This window comes from Aythya ferina (assembly GCF_964211825.1).
Source record: "Aythya ferina genome assembly, chromosome: 12".
In the NCBI taxonomy this organism is placed as follows: domain Eukaryota; kingdom Metazoa; phylum Chordata; class Aves; order Anseriformes; family Anatidae; genus Aythya; species Aythya ferina.
This window is the reverse complement of record NC_140308.1, coordinates 1,505,365-1,526,377: the sequence shown is the minus strand read 5'-3', so window position 1 is coordinate 1,526,377 and position 21,013 is coordinate 1,505,365. Positions and strand designations below refer to the sequence as shown.

Here is a 21,013-nt window from a genome sequence, read left to right as displayed (position 1 = left end):
CCAGGGAGCAGGAGCAGCCCCCCCAGCTGGTGCCCATCGCCCACCCCAACACGGCAACCCCAGACTGGGCTGGGGTCAAAACCATTTAGGATCCAGTGAGGCCACAGCACCCATAAACACTGGGGCCCCGGCCCCAGGAACCCGGTGATTCCTCGACCTGCCACAACGCTGGTGGCAGTGGGGGCTCCGTGCACGGCTGTCCCAGCACAGTGGGCGCTCCCCCGTGCTGTGTGTGCCCGGCACAGCCCGAGCTGCAGTGGGAGGACTGGGGAGGACTGGGGAGGACTGGGGAGGACTGGGCTGCGCCATGCCCTTGAGCCCAGCAGTGCTCTGGAGCCGCGTCGTGCTCAACTCCTCCCTGGTTCCAAAAGCAGCAGCCGAGGCGTCTGAGCCTGGAAAAACTGGAAAGAGAAAGCAAGAGGCGGGTGGGGGCAGCCAGAGAGGCGGGTGGGGGCAGCCAGGCTTCCTGCGTGCCAGGCAAGGGCGGGCGGCAGCTGCAAGCAGGGCGCAGGGGCCGTGGGAGAGGCACTTGAACCTCTCCAGCTCTGGTGCTGAGCACTTGTGCTCGAGGCCCAGCTGCCAGCAGGATGGGTTGATGTGAGCCAGGCTGCTGCCTGCAAACACCACGGCACAGACACGGGCACACAGAGCACAGAGCATGCAGTGGGGACAGCCCCAGCGGTGCAGGGCTGGTGACAGGAGGGACAGCCAGGGCGCCGCGTGCCCCTTCCCTCCCTCGCCCCTTACGGAGAGGCCCCAGGAGCAGGAGCGAATTCAGCCAACGGGGCCATGGCAGGGCCGGGGCAGTGCTGGGCTCCCCCCTTCCTGCTCCTGCTCTGAGCTCTGCAGCCCTAAAGCAGCAGCTCCTCGACTCAGAGCACCCGGCTGCACTGAAGCAGGAGCAGCACCACGGGGTTAGGAGCCACCCAAGGTTAGGAATTGGCCTCTGGGGGTCTCTGCAGCACGAACTGAAGTCAGGGGACCTGTGTGCACAGCCCGGGTGCGTCAGAGAGGCTTCCAAACACCACTGAGCACCTCCTGGCTCCTTCAGAGTGCTGCCTGGGGTGAGCTATACATACAAAGATAATTTTAATTAATTTATTTATTTCTTTACACATAACTGAAAGTGATGTTACAGTACATAAGTTATTTACAACTGTGCAGTAATGTGTTGCAAAATAAATTATCTAGAAGGCAGCAAAAGTACATTGTTAATGTATATAAAAACTGTACAGCATTTATGGGATACAATTTTTCTTTATATGAGTATTGGCTCTGTAGTGTTTTCAAGTTATGTTCTCAGAAAGAGAAACGAAATGCCCAAGATTAAAGGAAAAAAAAAATATATAAACCACATGGATTTTACTCCATTAAAAACACAGTTGGCAAAGTCCTTTCTCTGCGTCGCCACCTCCCGCCCGCCGCTGCCCCCGTGCCCCCCGGCACGCGGCGCCCGCCGCTTCCTCCGCTCTTCCCGGGCGGTGGCGAGCGGCGGCCCCGCGGCCCCCGGGCTCCTCCCGGCGCCGTCCACACCTTCAGAGCCGCGTCTGCCCAACTCGGACGCTGTCTTTTGCTTCTAATTGTTTCATTTTTTTTGTTTTGTTTCGTTTTTGTTTCGTTTTAGACATACCCAGGATGGAACAGAAACTCAAACACCCCCCCCTCCCCCCATTGTTTCCTACTGCAGCTTCTCTGCGCGCAGATCCGCAGAGCGGTGGAAAACAGAGAGCTGGAAATCGCTGTGTTCACAAGTACATGGATCAACGTGGTTGCTGGCCCCGCTCAGCAGCTTCTGCAACACACAAATGGTGTCCTTGGCCTCCTCCCTCCACGCCTCTGCCAGTCCCATCGCCGGTGAGTGCTCGCTGCCCGCGCGGACCGGCTGCCTCCCTGCCGCAGCAGCCGGTTGGAAAGGAGATGCGCCCCGGCCCGCTGCCCGGCGGAGCTGCCGTCAGTCCGGGAGCGAGGGACGCGCTGTGAAGAAAGTGCAATTTTTTTTTTTTCTTATTGTTTTGTTTTCTGCCGATAGCTGCTTCCTCCTCCTCTGACCAGGGATTCATCAGCAAGCGGTAAGGGTGAATGTGAGCTCGACCGCCCGACCTCGGAGGGCTTCCCGTCCTTGCCAGTTTTCAGTGATGTCTCCTGGTTTGGAACTGTCATGCCGGCAAGAGCACAAAGTCATCGTTCACGTCGACCATTGGCACATAGAACGAGGGCACCTCGTTCACGCAGAGGGATTTGTGCCCCGCAGGGTCCAGCTCCTGCACCTTCAGCTGCCACTCCATCCTTTGCACCGCGTTCAAGGCAGCAGCCTCGTGTTGCTGTCGCATGAGCAGGCACGTCTGGATGGGGGAAAATAAAAACAGGCAGAGGTGAGGGGTGAGCGGGACAGGGCAGGAAAAGCTCCCGCTGCTGGTAACACCCAGCAAAGGCTGGGGACCTGCAGGGATCACACGGAACAGCGCAGCACGTGGAGCCAGGGACACCCCACACGGCTTCATGGAAAGGGAACCAGGACTCGGGACATCTGGGAAGCCCCCACTGCTTCGCAGAGGTCCCAGGACAGGATTCAATTCTTGCCATCGCTGCCCCTGAAGATGAGGAGAGAGCCCTTCCCACCAGCTGTGCTGCCCACACCATCCAGGGATGCCTGCGCCCAGCAGATTTTTGGAAACCACAAAAAACACAGCTTCCCAAAGCAGCGCCCAGCCCAGCCAAGCGAGTGTTTTGCCAGCCCCGTGGCTGGGGCTGCTGTCACCGAAAGCCTCCGCGGGGCGCCGAGCAGCAGGACCTGCTCCCAGCATCACGCCTGCGCCTCTCACCTTCATCCGATCGTACTTGTCATCCACGTCTTGCAACCAGGAAATGAACTGTCGCGCGTTGAAACGGTCTCTGACCGATTTGTTTTCGTCTCCCTAAGCAGAAGACATCAAAAGGGAATTGCATGGAGATTTGTTTATATTTTTTTTTTCACTTTAAACAGTCAAAGGTGTAATAGGCCATACTCAGACCCCTCTTACGGCACACGCTTGACGAAACAGGGCTGAAGAAGTAAGAAAGGAGCCTGCAGGGAGGGAGAACAGCGCGCTGCTTGCTCCCAGCTGCTCCTGCAGCCCTTGGCCAGGGGCTGCAGCCTGAGACAGACAGACAGACAGACAGACAGACAGACACGCACACAGGCACTGCTGGCTTCTGCTTTCCATGCAGACCTGTGCCAGCCCAGCACCTGCACCCGCACCGCTCCATCTCCAACTCACACCTGAGAGCACGTCGCTGGAGAAGCACAGGCGCTTCGTGGCTGGGAAATGGCCAAGGGATAAATCAAGGCTCCTGGATCGAGGCTCCAGGTGACCACTGAACCCCACGATGCTGCTGCTGCCCGGGATCCCTCCTGCACTGCGGGGCTGCAGAGGGTCTGGCGGGGTGGCACGGCCGTGGCTGCGCCCCTCTGCTCTCACAGGCAGCACCCAGCACAATTTCCCAGCTCTGGCACAGAACCACATGAAAGCAGAGGAAGAAATTCCTCTTGTTCTGTGGGCTGTGCGTCAGTCTGGCCCTTCCAAAGCCGGTATTTGGATACGAGTTAATTTAATGGCTCTCTCCCTGTTATTTGGCGGGTAAAGATATCCCAGAGTGCAGTAAAATAAATCCCTCAAATGTGCAATGATCCTGATCAAGAAGGGCAGAGCGTCCTGAGACTCCCTGATAAACGTGAGCCATCTCTGCTTCTACAGAGACACGGTGCTCCCCGTGTCACCGTGTTCCTGATGTGTTCCCTCCCCTGCACGCCCACCAAATGCAGCTCAAGCCCCCAGGAACCGAGCCAGCCTGGCCAAGCTGGGCACGTGCAGGGGAGGTGTTGGGCAGCGAGTCCTGCAGCTGGGAGCCATCTTTTCCATCTGAAAAAGCCCGTCAGCCCCGGGATCGTGTACAGCACCTCTGAGAGGCTCCTTCGCCGCCAAGACAGGCACTGACCTGATTTTCTAGAGGCATGTTGTAGACCTCGGAGTCCAGCAGCATGGTGCAGGCGCTGAAGGGCACCGCCTGGTTTGCGATAGTCCTCGCTGCCCGACAGTGAACTCTCAAAATCTCCTGCTCGCAGGAGACGATGAGCTTCTCCTGGGGAGAGCAAACAGAGCAGTGAGCGTGGCAGCCTGGGTTTCCCCAGCAAAGGAAATTCAGGACCCGTTCCCAAGCAGGGACTCCTCGGAGCGCTGCCTTACCCGCTCTATGCTGTGCTGGAGCCGCAGCTTCCCCCTGACGGCCTCCTGCTGCTTGAAGAGCTCCTTCAGGGGCTCCGCGAGCGATGGTGGCGGGGCGATCTGCGGGCAGACAGCACGGGGTTAGGGCTGGGGGTACGGCAGCACAGGGCACGGCCACGAGCAAGGGCAGGGGGTAGAGCACGTCCAACCAAGGGGGTGAGACTGCCAGAGAAACACCGGCAGGAGCAGAAGGGACCGCGGGCTACAACCACCACGGTGCTGTGGCAGGCAAATTGGGGCTGAACTCACGCAGACAATAACCCACGCTCGGACTGCGCCGCTGCTCTGAACGAGCAACACGAACCCTGCCAGACCTGGGTATCTCATAGGGGCTGCAGCAGGGAGGAGAGCAGGGCCTGACCCTCCTCCTCCAGCCGGAGCCCGGATTTGTGGCTGCAGCACCGAGTTTATTGATGCACCTGTGTCTGCAAGGCCCGTTCATGCGGCACAGCAGCGAGACACAGATCCCACTGCCACGGAGTGAGGGCTATCGGCAAGTCAAATATCGGGGCTGGGTAAAAGGGAGGCAGGAGTTAAGGGCAGCTCTCTTTTTCCTGCAGTCTCCTAGGTTCTTTATCCAGTTACTGTGCTGCCTGTAAAAGCAATTTTGCCTTCTGGCCTCAAACCCAGTGGATTCATATAAACTCGCTCTAAAGCCCGAACAAACCTCAGGTTCCTAAGCACAGCCTAAGGTCTCCTCTGCAAAAACACATCTCAGAGGATGCATTTACCACGCAGCCATCCACTTAGCGAGGCTTGAGGCTTGGTTTTGCCATCGTGAGCACGCGCCCTGGGTGCACGAGGGGACAAGCTGGCTGTGCTCGTGGCAGCAAGGGAGGGCAGAGCCCCCGACACTGTGCTTTAAAGCACCTGCTGCAGAAGCAGGGAGGCGACTCACCACTGGGATGTGGAGCTTGCTGAGGGGCTTGCCATCCAACAGGTAGGAGCCCGTGTAGGTGACGTACTCAGCGTAGCACTGAGGAGCTTGGGGAGTAATGTAGCAGAGGATTTTCCGCTTCTCTTCAATCTTTTTCCTGATCTGGAGGTACTCGAAGTAGGGGTTGGATCTGTCGCTGTGGTAAGGTTCGATGTCGTCCAATTTTATAGCGTCTACGATAGCTGCCAGAGTTTGCTGTATCATCTCCCGGGTCTGCTGGGTGGACGTGTTGATCTGCTGCTGCAGCTGCTGGTTGGAGCGCTGGAACCTGCGTTTGCGCGGGTGCTGAGTCTGGGAATCGTCCTCCTCCGTAATGCGGCCTTTGGCACGCGTGGCAGGCGCAGAAACAGGAGGAAATTCCTTCTCAGAAGACGCGGCGTTCTGCTTGTTTTGGTTGGCGAGCATCTGAGCCCGGTTCCTGGTAATCCGCTGAGGAATCTCTTCTATTTTGGGCGGTTTGGGAGCTTCTGCTACCGGTTTTTGTACCGGTTCAACAATTTCTGCTTGCGCGTTCCCTGGAGGCGCGTCGGGCTGGGAGGAAGAGACTTGGCTCCCCGCGCGTGCCGCGGCGCTCTCCGGCACGGCGCTGCCCTCGGCGCTGGCCGCGGGCGGGGGGCAGGCCTGGGAGCTGCTGTCCGGCGCCCCGCCGGAGGAGGACAGCTCCTCCTGCACCGCCTCCACCTCCTTGCTCTCAGCCTGAGCAGACTCCGACGAGGTCGGCTGGAGAGGCTGCGCTTCTGCGTCCTCCCCACCTTTCTCCTCAGCTCCGCTCACCGCTTCCGAGGTGGCCTCCTGCGCCGCCGCCTCCGATTTCTGCTCCTCCGCCTGCGGCTCTGCTTCCAGCGGCAGGGCAGCGGCTGCCTGGCTGCCCGGGGGCTCCTCCGCGTCCCCGGCAGCTACTGCAGGCGCGCCAGCTTTGATGACGCCGGCGCTGGTTTCTGAAGCTGTCACCGGGCTTTCTTCCACTGGTTCCGCCTCGGCCATCTCCGTCTCCGCCACGTCCTTGGGCTGCAGCGGCAGCTCCGGCAGCGAGAAGGGGCCGAGGTCCAAATCATCTTCGTTGTTGGTGAACGGATCGGGCCACGTCACCGCCTCCTCTGTGTTTGCCGGGGCGGCGGTGTTGTTTTCCAAATAGTTGTTCTCTGGCGCGCTAACAGCTTCTGCCTGAGGTTCTGCTGGCACACAGGGGGGCTCCGGAGGTATCTCGGGTGCTTCCTCTGGAAGAGGCTTGCAGTTATTGAAGAATGTGTCTAACCTCGTGGGGGACATGTACGGTGCTTGCTCTTCAGCATTCGCTATTTCCCCCGGCACCGCTTCCTCAGCATCTTCCTTGACTTCATCGAGCCCCGGCTCGGACACTGACAGAGGGTAAGAAATCGGAGAAACGGGGTAGGACGTGTCTGTGGGAATGAAGGCTACTGGTGGAGGATGAATCGGCTCTAGGGAACAGAGCGGAGGCTTGGGGGACTCGGAAAACCTCTGGGGAGATTTCATCAGAAGCTCTGAGCCCATGGACCAGGTGACAGAGTGCTCGGCTGCGTTAGCCATCAGGCTGGGAGGCATCGCGGCCTCGGGGTTTCTGGCAGGAGGGTTATCCCAGTCTATGTTGTTTTGTTCTGGTATACCCGAACTGAAATGGTTTTCCTCGATTGGTGGCAGGTAGGTGGGTTCTGGGGGCATGATGGAGGCGGTCGCCTGCTGCTCCTCCGTGGTGTCCAACGGCATGCCGAGGTCGGGGGGAAGAGCACTTTCTACCGAAGGAGCCAGCAGTTCGTCTCTGTGCGAAGGGGAGGATTTTGCTTGTAAACCAGAAAAGACACTTTCAGGAGACTGGGCGACTCCGCTGACAGCCCCTGGAGGACAGTGCAAAGCCTCCACTTTTGGCGACGAAACCCCGTAATCCGGTGAGTAATACCCAGGGGACAGACACTGGAACTTCTCGGTGGGAACAGAAGGAAGGGGAACTTTTTCCTCCATTAAATGCTGCACCGGAGAGTCATAATTCGATGTCGCCGGGACGCTTTGCTGCCTGAAAAATTTATCTCCAACGGTGAACTCTTCCTCGGGCGCCCTTCTGATATCGACAGAGATGGAGCGATACAGGTTCGTGGAGGGTATGGTGCGGGTCGGGGTCTGACTCGGGTTCTCGGGGAGGCCACCCGAAACGTTGGCGTATCTGTCAAAGAAGGATGGAGAACAGGCGTTCATGGACATGGTGGATATGGGCAGCGAGTGCTGCGAGTCCGCGCACTCGAACATCAGGTCGGTGTAGTCCTCGTTGCTGCACGAAGGAGTCCTGGGCGTCTGCATCACCTCCTCGTAGCTCGGGCACGACACGACGGACGCCGGGGTTGGGACGCCCGTCGGCCGGTTCTGATCCGGCCGGGGGGAGGCCGGGAGGATCTCCTTCAGCTGAGGGCCCGTGATCCAGTCCTTGGAGTCCGTGCCCACAGCGGGTTGGGTCTTGTTTTCTGGTGACAGGATGGGGGTCAGCGGGCCCAGCTCCTTGAGCTTCTTGTCCTTGAGCTGGGTGTCCAGCGTTAATGGCTTCTTCGTTGCCAGATCCAGACTCCTCTTGCGAACATCTTCCGAGCTTTTAATTTTGTCCTTCAGCTTGGGGTCTCCGGACCTGTGTCTCATTTTCTCCATCTGCTTCATCCTCTCCTTGTGCCTTTTGTGGCGCTCCTCGATTTCCAGGTCCTTCTGGCTCAGCATCCTCTCGAAGCTGGTCATCATCAGGTCACCGTCTCCCAGCAGCTTCTCCCTGGGCCTGGCATCCTTCTTGCCGCTGTCTTTGGAAAGGGTTATTTTTTCATTGCCGTTGCTTATTTTTATTGACTCCGATTTGTCTTTCTCTTGGTTCTCCTTGAGCTTCTCCTTGAGTTTGGTTTCACCAAATTTGAGGTTTTCCTCCTTTGACTTGTCCTTGAAGGTGGTAACTTGAGGACTGTCCTTCTCTTTAAGTGTTGACTTTGGCTCGTCTTTGTGATGCTTAAAGAAGCCATCTGTGTGTTTGTCTCTGTGCTTTTCCTTTTCCTCCTTCCATTTCTCCTTGTGTTTATCTCGCTTCTTTTTCTCTTTAGCTGTGCTGATGGCGCTGGAACCATAAGTCTTTTCTTTTTCCGCCTTCTTTGACAGCTCTCTTTCAGAATCATTTTTGTCTTTCTTTTCAGAAAATAAGTAATCAATGCTTTTCTCTGGTTCCTCATCAGGCTCTGCCTTCATGTTGTAGGAAGTGCTAAAAGCCTCCCCATCCACAGAGAAATCTTTTTCATAATGACTGGAGTCCTTTCTGCTACTGGAGTCCTTAAATTCATCTGATTTTTCCTTTTTCTCCGTCTTTTCCTTCTTTGCTTTTTCTTTCTCGTGGCTTTTCTTTGATGAAGATGAGGAATGCCGGTGTCGCTCCTTCTCCTTGAGTTTGTCCTGCAAGCAGGGTAACGGGAGGGCGTCCTTGAACTTTTCTTCAGAGGCATCGGTAAGAGAGAGATTCGAAGACTCGAAGAGGCTGGTCAGTCCCGGCTCCTGTCCTCTGTCTGTGAAGCTGTCAGAAGAGATCTCGCTGATTTTGTCGTTGGAGTCGTCCCTGTAGTCGTTCAGAGCCTCCTCCTCCAATTTTTCCAACAGGCTCTTCTCTGCCTCTCCCCCTTTCGAAGACTTTTTCTCTTTGGAATGCTCCTTATCCAGCTTCTCCTTATGCTTGTTCTTCACCTTGTCATCACTGGCATGCTTCTTCTCAACCTTTTCCGGGAGCTTTTGCTTGTTCTTCTTCTCTTGGTTGGAATCTATGGATGTTCTGTCTTTCCTGTCTTTGTACTTCTCCGAGGAATCCTTCTCTTTCTTTTCTTTGTGTTTTTCAAAGGAATTCTTCTCCTTCTTCTCCTTCCCCCCTTCCGATGTTCCTTTGTCCTTCTTCTTCTCCTTGGAGTCCTTATCTTTCTGCTTCTCTCCCGAGTGCTGCCGGTCGGAGGAGTACTTGCGGTGTTTCTCGGGGTACAGCTCCTTCTCAGCCGCTGCGCCCTCGTCCTTCTCCTGCAGGCTGTCCAGCCGGTGCATTTCGCCCCCAACAGATTCGCTGACTTTGAACCCAGTCAGGCTGTAATCATCCCTCTCGTCTTCGCTTTCGTCTGTGAAGATGTCTGCGATGCTGTACCAGCTCTTCTCCTTGCCTTTCTTCTCATCCTTTTTCTCGGAGAAGTCCTCTCGATCCACGAAGTTTTTCTCCTTCTTCTCTTTGACCTGGTCGAAGGAGCTCTTCCTTTCTTTGTCTTTGCTGTGCAGGTCTTTGTATTTTTCCTTACTTTCCTTTTTCTCTTTGAAACCCTTTTCGAGTTCTTTGTCTTTTGGGATTTTCTCCGGTGCAGCTTTTTCACTTTTCTCCTTGTCGCCTTCTTTGGATTTTTCCTTGTACTTCTCTGGCTTCACTTTTTCTTTTTTTTCCTTGTCGGGAGCATCTTTCTTCTCCTTTTCCTTCCCAGAATGGTGCCGCTCCCAACTCTCCAGGGTTTTGCCACTGAACTCAGCATCAGACTTGTCCTTGAAGAAGGTTTCACAGCCATATTCTTTGAAGTCATCTCGATAGGGCTCCTCCTGCTTTGTTTTACTGTCTTTCCGGTCTTTAGAGCCATCAGAGGAATCTTTTCTGTCTTTGTTGGTTTCACCTGTATCTTTTTCTTTCCTCTCCTTGACACTCTCTGCAGAATCCTTCCTCTTCTTGTCCTTTTCAGGCAAATAGCTAGGAGCAGCTTTGTGTCTTTCTGTTTGGTCCTTTTTCTTGTCGGAGCTTTTGTCCACATAGTCTCTGTCCTTCTTCTTTAAGAAAGCGTCCTTTTCATTACGCTTCTCGTTGTATTCCTTCTTCTCCTTCGTTTTGTTTTCCTTTTTCTTGTCTTTAATTTCCTCTTTCACCGGCTCTATGATTAGTTTTGCCACGGTGTCATTTTTAATCTCCCTGAAATCTGTGACCGGAGAATCCCAGCTATCCTCGCCTTTGAAATCGAAGGAGGAATCAGAAGACAAGTCTGAAAACCACCTCTCTTGCTGATCATCCGAGAGGCTGAACTTTGTGTCCTCGCTCTCGGGAAATTGGTTTTTGTTATTAAACTCATCAAAGCCAGACTCATCCCTGTACATTTTTTCTTTTTTGCATTTTTCCTTCTCTTCCTTGAAGGATTTTTCTTTCTCTAGTTTAGCAACTTTCTCCTCTTTCAGCTCATTCTTCTTCTCAGATTTTGACTGCTTGTCCTTTGACTTCTTCTTTCTCTCCTCCTTGTGTATTCTTGGCTTCTCCTCTTTGGGAGACTTCTCCTTTACAGGTTTCTCTTTTTCTGATTTACTCAATCCTTCTCTGAAGGATTTGCTCATGTCTTTACTACCCTCTTTGACTTTTCTTAGTGATTTCTCCTCTTTAGAGGATTTTCCAGTCTCATCTTTAAACAACCACTCTTTCTCCTCCCCTTTACCTTTGGGGAGTTTTTCTTCCTTCTTACAGTGTTCTCGCTCATGCTTTAACACTTTCAATTTGTTTTCGACTGGATTTTCTGTCTCTACTATCAAGCCTTTCTCAGGCTTTTGTTTAGAGTCCTCAAACTCAAAAGAAAAAGTTTTGATTATTTTAATGTCTTGGCTGATGGGACACTGTCCCTTCTCCTTGTTTTTATGTTTATGTTTTGTTTTATGTTTTTTAACAACCTTCCCCTCCTTGTCCAGCTTTGGAATTGCTCCATCCACATTGCTATGGAATGAATTCTTTTTCTCAGAAACAGTGTTGTGTGGGTTGTTTTTCTTTTTGTGCTCTGGTTTCTTCCTGACTGGCTTTAGCGACTCTAAGCTCGAATCCTCGGACGAGTAGTCTGACTCGCTCGTCAGCCTCGTCCTTGTGGAGTCCGATAAGGAACTGACGTCTGACCAAGCTGGAGAAGATATGGTTTTCCAATTGTCCGTCCTCCAGTGCTTGGAGTGCTGTTCTGTAAGATTAGGATTATGTTTCTGGGAGCCTAAACTCCCATGAGAAGAGGTCGATGAGGCAGACAGAGAGTTAAACAAGGAGGATTCTTTTAGCACTAGCCTGGAGTCCTTTACACAGCTAGAGCTCTGAAGAGAGTCTCTGTCATCCTCCTCACTCTCCACGTTTTCACTCTCTGATTCAGAGGAACAAAATTTGTCATTTTTTTTGCCAAATCGAACCTCTTTGCTTTTCGTCTCCTTCTTCCGCTTCTTTTTTACTTTGCTTTTCTCCTTCTGCGGCTTTGTGCTGGCAGGCTCCCGAATCTTGCTGCTGGGCAATATCGAGTGGGTCGTAAGTCGCAGCTTCTCCCCCGTCCCCACAGCAACGCTGGTCTCCTCCTCGTCCGAGCTGTCCGACAGGATGCGGTGGGCAGCTTTCTTTGGTGTAATTGTGTTATTTTTAGTATAAGTTTTCACTTCCATTTTGGGTATGGAAATGAAACTGTTTGCTTTAGTCTCTTTTCTGTAATCCTTTTTCAGCAAATGTTTGTCATCGACTGGCGGGACCCGGTCCTGTTCATCATCCTCATCAAATTCATACTCATCCTTCACCGGGGTGATGGTTTTGGGGGGCTCCTGGGCCTTGGGCTTGTGCTTCAAACCCTTCTCGAACTCTGAGTCTGTGTTATTGCCATCAACAGAGCTGGAGGGAGCGAAGGACGGGGCATCCTCCTCTTCTGACGTCTCTGCAGAGGGCGAAAAACAATGCGTTAAGGCCTGCAAGGAGCCCTGCCACCCCTTTCCTCCCCCAGCCTTTGCTCAGCTTGCAGCTGCCAGCCCGAAACGCCGAGCTGGAAGACCTCTTAGGGAACAGTCAGCCCCTCTCAGCCCTGCGAGGCGTGCTCCTGAGAATATCCAGCATGGAGCAAGGGAAAAACTTTCTAACAGGATTATGACTGCAAATAGGGTAAGGCCAAGACTCCCCATAAGACAGGAACGTTTCCTCCAATTAGCACTAATGAAGCCTGTGATGTTTCCCACCTGGCTCAGGCACAACAGCAGCACCAGCGGGGCAGGCGCCTGCAGTGCAGCTAAAGCTGGGCTCCTGACTGTGACAGCAGCGTGCCGATACTCTGAAAACAGCCTAAATTCCCTGTCCTCCTAATGTCTCTGTATTAACAGACAGCTGCAGGCCATAGACATCGCTCCTACGTGCACAAAAAGGTCAGCCTCACCTGTTGAGCTCTCTTCGCTGGAGGGGTACGTCGTCTTCCCCAGGAGCAGATTGACCATGGTGGGAGAATTAGCTACTTTTAAAGGTGTCTCCCCCTTCCTGTTGCTTTGATGAGGATTCCCTCCATAATGCAACAACAATTTCACCACCTGGAAACGGAAATAGAGACTTTAAGTGTTTGTAAAGATCTACTGAATCTGTTGGGGTGTTTTTGGTAATCTTTCACATATAACAAAACAAAAAGGGGACATGCTCAAGCTGGAGAGCAGCCTGCTGACAGCCACAGGACAAGCCCTGTGGCACTAACAGGCATCGGTAAGAAGACAAAGGCCAGCAACATGAATCAATTCGGGCAGGAAAACACGGAGAAGAACCAGCTGCAAAGCCATGCACTCTCCCTGTGCTCCAGAACGAACTCTTGTGCAAGTACAATGCTGAGCAGTACGGGGGCAGGAGGTTCTCACCGCTACAGGGCTATCAGCAGCAAACCATAACAAAACAACCAGAATCTCTGCACTCGCACAGGTGGCTGCTTGGCACACGAGAAGGAAAAGGTCATTGAAAGAGAGCCGTGGAATCCAGCCACAACCAACCTTGAAGTGCCCGTTGTTGGCTGCGTCGTGCAGCGGGGTGTCGTCGTCCAACCCCTTGGTGTTGACTTCTGCGCCTGCAGCCAGCAACTGCTTTGCCACGTCGTAGTATCCCCGGTTGCATGCCTCGTGCAACGCCGTCCAGCCTGCAAGCAAACAGACACCGAGAGGTGGGCATCACCTTCATGGAGAGGGTCAGACACAGAGAAAAGCAACTTCCATCCACCACGGCTGCCTGCGCCAGGAGCCTGCAGCCCGGCCCTGCAGCTCGGGGAGCTCTGCAGGACCAGCCCCACCTTCCCCTCGGGGTGCACCACGGGCAGTCAGACCGCCTGCTAGAAATGGCACAGCCCTGGCAAACCTGAGGGCAAAGTTCTGGATAGGAAATTGGGAGGCTTGCTGATGCCGTATGGGAGCCAGGTCTCAAATCCCTTCCCCTTCCAACTTGTCTGGAAGAGAAACACGGCCTCCTACAGCAGGGCTGAGTTCCGAGCTACAGACACTGCCCCGGAGCATCCCCCACACAGACCTAACAAATATTTTCCGTGTGCTTTCCAAAGCAAGCAGCCATGCCACCAAAAAACAGGCCCTGATCTCGGAGAGAAACCAAACAGCCCATCTCCACAGTAACAGCGGCTCTCGTTCTCAAACAAACCCCTGAAGAACACGGGATGCAGTATTTTATCATGTTCAAACAGACTATTTTTAAGCAGGAGCTGTTTTGAAGTTTCCCAGCAAAGGCGCGCGGCTCCTTGGGTGTTTTGCTGATAGCGCCGTGGGAGCGCGCCCGTTACCTTCACCGGGAGCACGAGCAGGGGGCACCTGTGCCCGGAATTAATCACAGCTGATACCTCCGTCTAGCGCTGGCATTAATCACCCAGGCAGAGGAACACGCACAGCTATTTATAGCCAAAAAATCGTGCAAAGGGAACAGCAAAGAGCAAAGCCGAGCTCTCGGACGTGCCGGAAGAGAGGCTGCCTCGTGCTAATTTAGCCCCCTCGTTAGTGCAGGAGCGGTGTTGGTTCCTCTCAGCAGCACCCCACATTCAGTATTTAAACCCAGGCAGCTGACAGCATCACCATTTGATTCCGGATCGCCGACTCCACAAACCCAATGTTTTCATGTCTTTATGCACGTTTGTTACGTTTTAAGTTAAAAAAAAAAAAAAAGAGCTAAAACAGCCTTTGCAAATCCTCCTCCAGACTTCTCAGGCATCACGTGTGTGGAACAAGAAACGGCCCAGAGGGTCCCGGTCCCGCTGCAGAGCACAGAGCCAAGAGAGCCCCGGGGGGAGCAGGGATCCGCACCCCCAGCCCAGCAGGAGCAGGGTGGGTGCAGCCGGGACAGCCCGAGACTTCAGCTGCCAAACTCCAACACAGGAGCGGATGTTTTCCAAAGATTTTTTACTCTTAGAAATCTGTAGTTTCCTTTTTTTAAAGGACAGCAAGACATTTTCCTCCCCTAAAGGCAAATTCATTGGTTTTGGTTAATCTCTCCTTTCCAAGTAGCGAACCTGTGTGGTAAGGAAACAGCTTCCCCTGGCAGGAGCCACTCTGTGGGTGGCACATCCAACCCGAGGGCAAAGGGCAGAGCTCCTGGTGCGGGGCTGCTTACCTGCAAAGTCTTTCACATTGACATCCGCACCCTCGATGATGAGCTCCTTGATGCGCCGGGCATCTCCTCGGATGGCAGCTCGATGCAGCCGAGTCTCTCCTCGCTCGTTTCTCTTATTTACTTTATCTTTGGTTTTGGAGGCAGAGTTAGGAGTTCCCTTCTGACAAACTGTGGACTGAGAGGGATGCTTTGGTGTTGTGTCAACTGCGAGGAGGAGAGAACAGAGTCAGAAGTGCAGCTCAGAGCAAGATGCAAACCCTTAGAGGGAGCTGTTGCAACGCGTTTCATCTCGCCTCTCCACCAAAACGCTCTCCAGAAGGCACTGAGAGTTAACAGCCTCTGAAGTTGATGTGAAGACAGAGGAAAGCCTGTGTGTGTGTAATACAGATATTAATTGCAGGCTGCCAAAGCCCGCTGGAGAGAACTGCAGTCCTTGCAAAGACTGTAGGCAATCCCATGATTTAGGAGTAGACAATGCAGCTCCTTACCCTAAAACCTCATTTCCTAAGGGAAGTGGCCTTTTACCAAGCACATGTGAGGTCTGACAGCCTTGGGAGGGGAGCGCATTTTCTGGGAACAGCTGAATGCTCTGAAGACTACACAGCTTTTTGCTGGTTTTCAAGTAAGAGCAACATAAGCAGCTAGATTTGCGTTAAGAACAACAAAACAGGCGGCTAAAAGCTGCAGCGTGTGTGTGTAGGACGCAGATGTACACACACGGACAGCACGCTGCGCCTCTGAAAACCCCAGAGGGGGGGGTCACGCAACAGATAAAAATTACCCAAATCCCAAATCCATGGTAAACACATTCCAGCTGCTCTGCATCTCACGTTACAGTGCGCGCTGGCTATCATCAGCCTTATCCTTCTCCCCAGAAGGAACACGGAAAGACCAGAGGCTGCTGTTTTGCCTCGGTTCCCACCGCTCCCTCCCACACCCAGCACCCCGGAGCCTGGCAGACCCCGGCAGCAGCGCAGCCGCCCTCCTGCACCCAGCTGTGCCACGCTGCTCGCTGCTTTGGAGCAGGAGATGTCCACGAGGGCTCGCACAGGGGGCAGAAACAGGCAGGAGAGAGCTCGCCCCGAGCAGCATCTCCCCGAAGCAGCAGCACGGGGCTGGCCCCACGCTCACCTGGGCTGTTTGCAGACTCCTCGGCTGTCATCTGCATGAGAAGAGCGACTTGCTGGCGCTCGGAGAGCGGGTAGCCTGCCCGGATTCCTGAAAGGCCCATTCCAAACAGCAAGCCAGGCTTTCTCGTGGCGGGCTCCTTTTTAATCCTCTTCCGCTCTGGACCCTGCTTTTCTGTGATGCAACGAGACACAAAAACACAACCCGTGAGCATCGCGGCGCCCGGGAACCATGCTCCTTTCCGAGCAGAGCGCTCACAGCTCTCCGAGTCCGTCCCGGTCTCTCACGGATAAAAAAGCCTCTGGTGAAGGACACGTCCCTGCGGTGGGAGCTCTGGCACCCTCTCCTGCTGCCCGCCAGCTCTGGTACCATGCATCGGGATGGGACGGGACGGGATGGGACAGGACAGACCTGGGGCAGGAGCAGCACCGCCTCCACCACAGCCTCTCCTGGCGCTGGCTCCTGGGGGCTCTGCCCCGCTCCCTTCTCCCCCCAGCAAACAGCAGCACAAGGGGCAGAGGAAACGACTCCGTGGTGGGGCCACCGCCGGTACTGTACCTTCCATCCTGCTTCTAGGAGCCTCCATTTCATGCCATGGTGCTTCGGGGAGCGTACGCAGCCTTATGCCACCACAGCATGGACTGAACTGGAGGCATCTAAAAGCATCAACAGAGAGTGCTAACGAGATAGGGGCCGACAGCTCCGCAACGCTGCCACCTCACCCCTGCAGCACAAGGACTTTGCACCCGAGCCACGGGCACAGACCGAGCCCTGCCAGGATGGAGCTGGGGACCTGTCCTCTCCTCCCCAGGGCCCCTGGCATGCTGCTCACACCCCTAGCCGACACGCTGCTCGGCTGCATCCTTCCCAAAACAGCCAGGAGTGAGCACCGCGCTGCCTCTGCCAGCCCTGCTGGCCCACACGCCAGAGCCCCACGAGCAGCTCGACTCTTTAAAGCATTTCCCAATTTTCTCGATGCAAATCTCACTTCTTTTCCCCCTGCAAGGAGGGCTGGCAGCCCTTCCCGGTGCTCCTGCCCGGCGAGCTGCCGCACGCTGCTCAGCACCGCTGCGGGGACGCGTCCCCGAGTTCCAAGGTGGCAGCTCAGGGAACAAAAACGAAAGTTTCCTTTCGTGGAGCCAGCCAAGCAAAGAGACAGCAAACGGATCTGCAGAGCAGCACCGCGATCCCTTGCCAAGGAGCCGAGCTGCGTGCCTCCTACCAGGCAACTGTCCTAAACCCACAAAAAAGCATAAGGAAGATACGGTGCGTGTGAGCGGAAAATCCAACGCTGCTCCCGTCGATTTCTAAGCGCTGGCACAGCTCGCTCCCAGCCAGGCTGGCTGCAGGGCTCCCGCTGCGTGCAGAGGGCCGGGAACAGCATTCGCAGGGGCCACACGTGCAGAAGTTGTCGGTGCAGGTGAGCAGGTCCTGGTTCAAACATCGTGGGCTCGAGCCAGGGCTGCTCAGATGCTGCTGGAGAACCCTGAGCAGCACAACGCCGCACCGGGTCGGTCGGTGAGGGAGCTCGTGGCTGCGTGTCCTCTGCGTGGAAGTCTGAATCTAAACACGCTCATCACTGAGCTGGAGGTGAGAATCCCAGGAAATGTTAGTGGGGGGACACAGGAGTCTCAAAGCAGCATCTGCAGACAAGTACATGCCTGATAACCCTCTCCAATTTACAGGGCTTCAACCCCGAGCAGCTTGGATGGGAACTCACGCTGCTGCACGTTTCTCACTCTCTGTTTTTAGGCACAGAGTCCAAACCACTGAGCCCAAATACCCCAGACCTCCTGTGCCACCACCTCAGCCTCACGGGCAGGAGCTTCCCGTTCCCTGCACTCCCTCCCCTCCATCACGGCCACCACGCCAGAGCAAACCACGCTCACACCTCCTCTGTGCCCCTGCCGTGGTGTAACGGGGACGCAGTGCCTGGAGCAGAGCTCACCACTCACGTCAGCTGCGTGCAGGCTCCTTGCACGGTGAGCCCGTCCCCACCCACACCCCCGGTTTGGATGGAGGCAGCCAGCAGGGTTTGGGCATGAAGACAAGTGCCAAACCTCCCCCTGGAGCCACAACGCGGCTGCCCCACGTCATCCCCTGGAGCCCAGCACCAGGAACAGCCTTGGGCCCACGCCAGTCGCCAGCCACGCACCTGAACCGCGCTAACTGGGAGCCGCTTCGCTACGGAAACCAGCCGGTTGCACAACTCCAGGCTCTGCTTACATCAGCCACCCGTGTCTTTGCTGGCCCCTGGGTGCTTGCAGGTGCCATGCAGTGCCTGGGCTCTCATGGCACCCTTGGGTGCAGGGTCCAGACACCAGCGGGGCCGGTCAGCAGCACCCGAGGCCGCCCTGGCCCCAGCCGGCACGCACCGCGCCTCCACGCGCGCAGGCACCGAGGGAGAACCCCTGCCTGATCCTCCAAAGCCACCTTTCGGTCACCCAGGCAGCGGTAGCAGAGCTAGAGATGAAATCAGATCACAGGCAAGTGGATAGCTTTTGAATGGCTTACAATAAAATTAAACCCAACGTGCTTACGGGGAGGAAACCAGGCAGCCCGGGCAGCTCCCCGAGCCCCGCGGCCGAGCCGTGTGTGCCGCCAGCCCCTGTCTGATCCCAGCAGTGGCAGAGGCCCCGGCCACATCCAGCCCTGCCACAGCACGGGGCACACCTTACACACGTACAGCTCGTGTGTAAGGGCCCCACGGGGCAGGGGCCGTGTGGGTGTGCAGGGGAGTCCCGGGCAGAACAGCAACGCCGGGGGCTGCGGGTAGTCAGCAGGAGCCTGCCATTTCCAAAAAACGACTCCGAAGTTCAACCCCAAACCTCTAAACTCCTGTTAGCTCCACAGTTGGAGAATCGTCCTCCTCCACACAACATTTAGCATTAAAGCCATGTGATCCAGGCGACAGAAATAAACCGGGGAGCGATCGCTGCGCTCCCGCTTGCTCGCGCCGTGCCGAGGGCTGAGGCAGCAGCCGAGGAGCTGGGCTCAAGCACGGTGCCCTGTGGGGTGGAGGCACCACGGGGGCACCAGGGGATCCCTCCCTGCTCCCTGCCTCCTCCTCCTGGTGGTGCTCCCTGAGAAACGACCCCGAGGCGATGCTCCAGCAGCACCCAGCCAGCCTCAGGGGCAGCAGGAATGCAGGACGTGGCCCCGCTCAGTGACACAGCTCTCAGCAGCCCTCGCTGGCCCTGCCCTGCTGCAAGCCCGCTTTATTTCAGCCTGGAAATCTTCACTCAGAGCCTGGCTGTCACCAGGTGTCCGTGGGGACCCTGCACGAAGACCTCGGCTCACAAGCTCCGGGCGTCAGTGGCTCCTGCAGGCTGCTCCCAGCAGTAAGCGCTTCTCTGCAATGCCCTGCAGCAGCGTGGAGCAAGCCGAGGGAAACTCACACCTCGGCAGGCAGGAGTGAAACATTTGTTTGGCACTGAAACCCCTCAGCGAGGCTGTGCTAAGGCTGGGAAAGGCAGTGCAGGGCAGCCCCCCCCCAAGAGGCAGAGCGCAGGGCCGTGCGAGCAGCGGCACCACGCGTGTGCCCCGCCGGAGGGGCGAGCACAGAGGGCTCTGCACGAGCCCTGCCACCAGGGACCCGTTTTGAGATCAGCTCCTTGCTGCCTGCTTCCCTCTCCGTCACAGGGCCAAGCCTCAGCCGGGGAACTGCTCCTTGTTCCCGGGCTACAAACGCCGCTCTGCTGCGCGCCCTTCCAGGACAAAGCCCCGCGGGTGGCTCCCGTGTCCGAATTAAGCTCCAGGTCACGCAACGCTGGCGCTGCCTCCACGGGGGGTGCAAAGCCAGGGCTGAGCCTCGGCCCCAGAAAGAAGGGGAGTGAGGACGAGGCCGGGAGCCAGGCGGGAGCGGCGCGAGGGGAAAACCTTCGCAGGTTGCTGGCTGGCGCGCCGCGCGGTGCAGGCGTCGCGGAGAGCTGCAGCCGAGCTCCCGCTCCCCACTGCCGTGTGTGGCACCCTGTAATGCAAAAAGCATCCGTGTGAACGGCTCCGGCATGACAGCACAGGCAAATAAGGTGGCACCCGGAGGAAAAATACCATTTCCAAATAAGCAGCTCGGGACGCAGAGCTGAGCGCTGCGCGGGGACGCTGCCGGCCGGCTCGCTCCCGGGTCGGGATTTGGGAGTTTATTCACGGAGCGAGCACACAAACAGCAGATCAATGAGAATAAATTAGAACGGCACAGACAGCAGCGGAGACTGCATTGCACCCCCGAGAGACCGCACAAGCCTCTGCCTTCCTGATCCACAGCCTGGCATGCGTAAGAGTGACTCATTTCTACTGCAGAAGTCACAGGGCACAAGATGTTTCGGCGCACGCCAGCTCCAGCGAGGGGAAGCAGCCTGGCCCCGCACGGGCAGCGCCGAGCCGGAGCACGCAGACACCTTCTGTACCCAGAGCCCTGCTCGCACGCTGCACGCCCGGGCTCTGCACGCTGCTGGCAGCTGAGCACGAGCAGAGAGGGCTTCCTGAGTCTGTGGGCAGAGAGAAAGGCGGCGTGGTGTGAGCGGTGCCCCGGGAGTTGAGGACCGGCACGCAGCACGGGGAGGACAGCAGCAGGCTGAACAGCAGCGGCACGGGCAGATCAGCGAGAGGTGGCAGCAGGAGGGCAGCAGGGTGGGCACGAAGGCACCGAGACCATAATGTGGTGGTTTGCGAGCAGAGGAACCCGGTATTTGGGTTCATCCGACGCAGGCAGGAGGCACGTTCTGCACCAGGGAGCTCACGCACGTGCTGCAGCCCCTGCAGTGTGAACATCCCCGGGTAGAGACGGGAGGGGATGTGGCACGGCAGCCACGTGGAAGCCAAGAGGGAGCTGAGAGGGAAAGCCATAGCAGGGTCTGCTTTGGCAGCACGGCAGGGGGGTGCCCCAAGGATGGAGAGGGACCCCCAGCGCCCAGCCCCAGCTCAGTGGTGACGGAGCAGCTGCAGGCCCTGCCCCCGGTGGCCTCGGCAGCTTTAAGAGCATCGCTCAGGCAGAGAGGTTTAATGCCATGCCCCAGATAGCCGGCCACCCAAACACCAACCCTCACCCCCAGCCACAGACCACGCAGAAGGGGGTCAACGCAGCTTTTGGGGTGGCCATCGGCTGACAGGCTTCACCCCCGGGGCTTCTATCAGCTAGAGCAATCTCCGTGTTAAACAGGAGTAATTCCGAGGGAGAATTCAAGTCCACGCTTTCCATTTCCCACGAGGCCGAAAGAACCGGAGGAGGAGGAGGAGGAGGAGCAGGAGGGGAGGAAGGCTCGCCCGCGCAGCCCCCCTCCGGGAGCGGGGGGCAGGACGCTC

The 21,013-nt window shown here is 56.3% G+C and overlaps 1 protein-coding gene across 2 annotated transcripts in view; it reads right to left on the bottom strand.

Moving 5' to 3' along the window:
• Positions 1-1,580: 1,580 nt before the first annotated feature.
• Positions 1,581-21,013, bottom strand: part of ANKRD11 (ankyrin repeat domain containing 11) — a 111,544-nt gene continuing 92,111 nt past the window's right edge. For both annotated transcript variants that reach the window (XM_084533000.1, XM_084533001.1), the window contains exons 5-13: positions 15,716-15,886; positions 14,585-14,788; positions 12,973-13,115; positions 12,381-12,528; positions 5,161-11,891; positions 4,224-4,322; positions 3,976-4,119; positions 2,823-2,915; positions 1,581-2,342 (exon numbers count right to left, since the gene is read on the bottom strand). In XM_084533000.1, the coding sequence (XP_084389126.1) occupies positions 2,157-2,342; positions 2,823-2,915; positions 3,976-4,119; positions 4,224-4,322; positions 5,161-11,891; positions 12,381-12,528; positions 12,973-13,115; positions 14,585-14,788; positions 15,716-15,886 (7,919 nt within the window). In that variant the 3' untranslated portion in view covers positions 1,581-2,156. The remainder of the gene's footprint in view (positions 2,343-2,822; positions 2,916-3,975; positions 4,120-4,223; positions 4,323-5,160; positions 11,892-12,380; positions 12,529-12,972; positions 13,116-14,584; positions 14,789-15,715; positions 15,887-21,013) is intronic.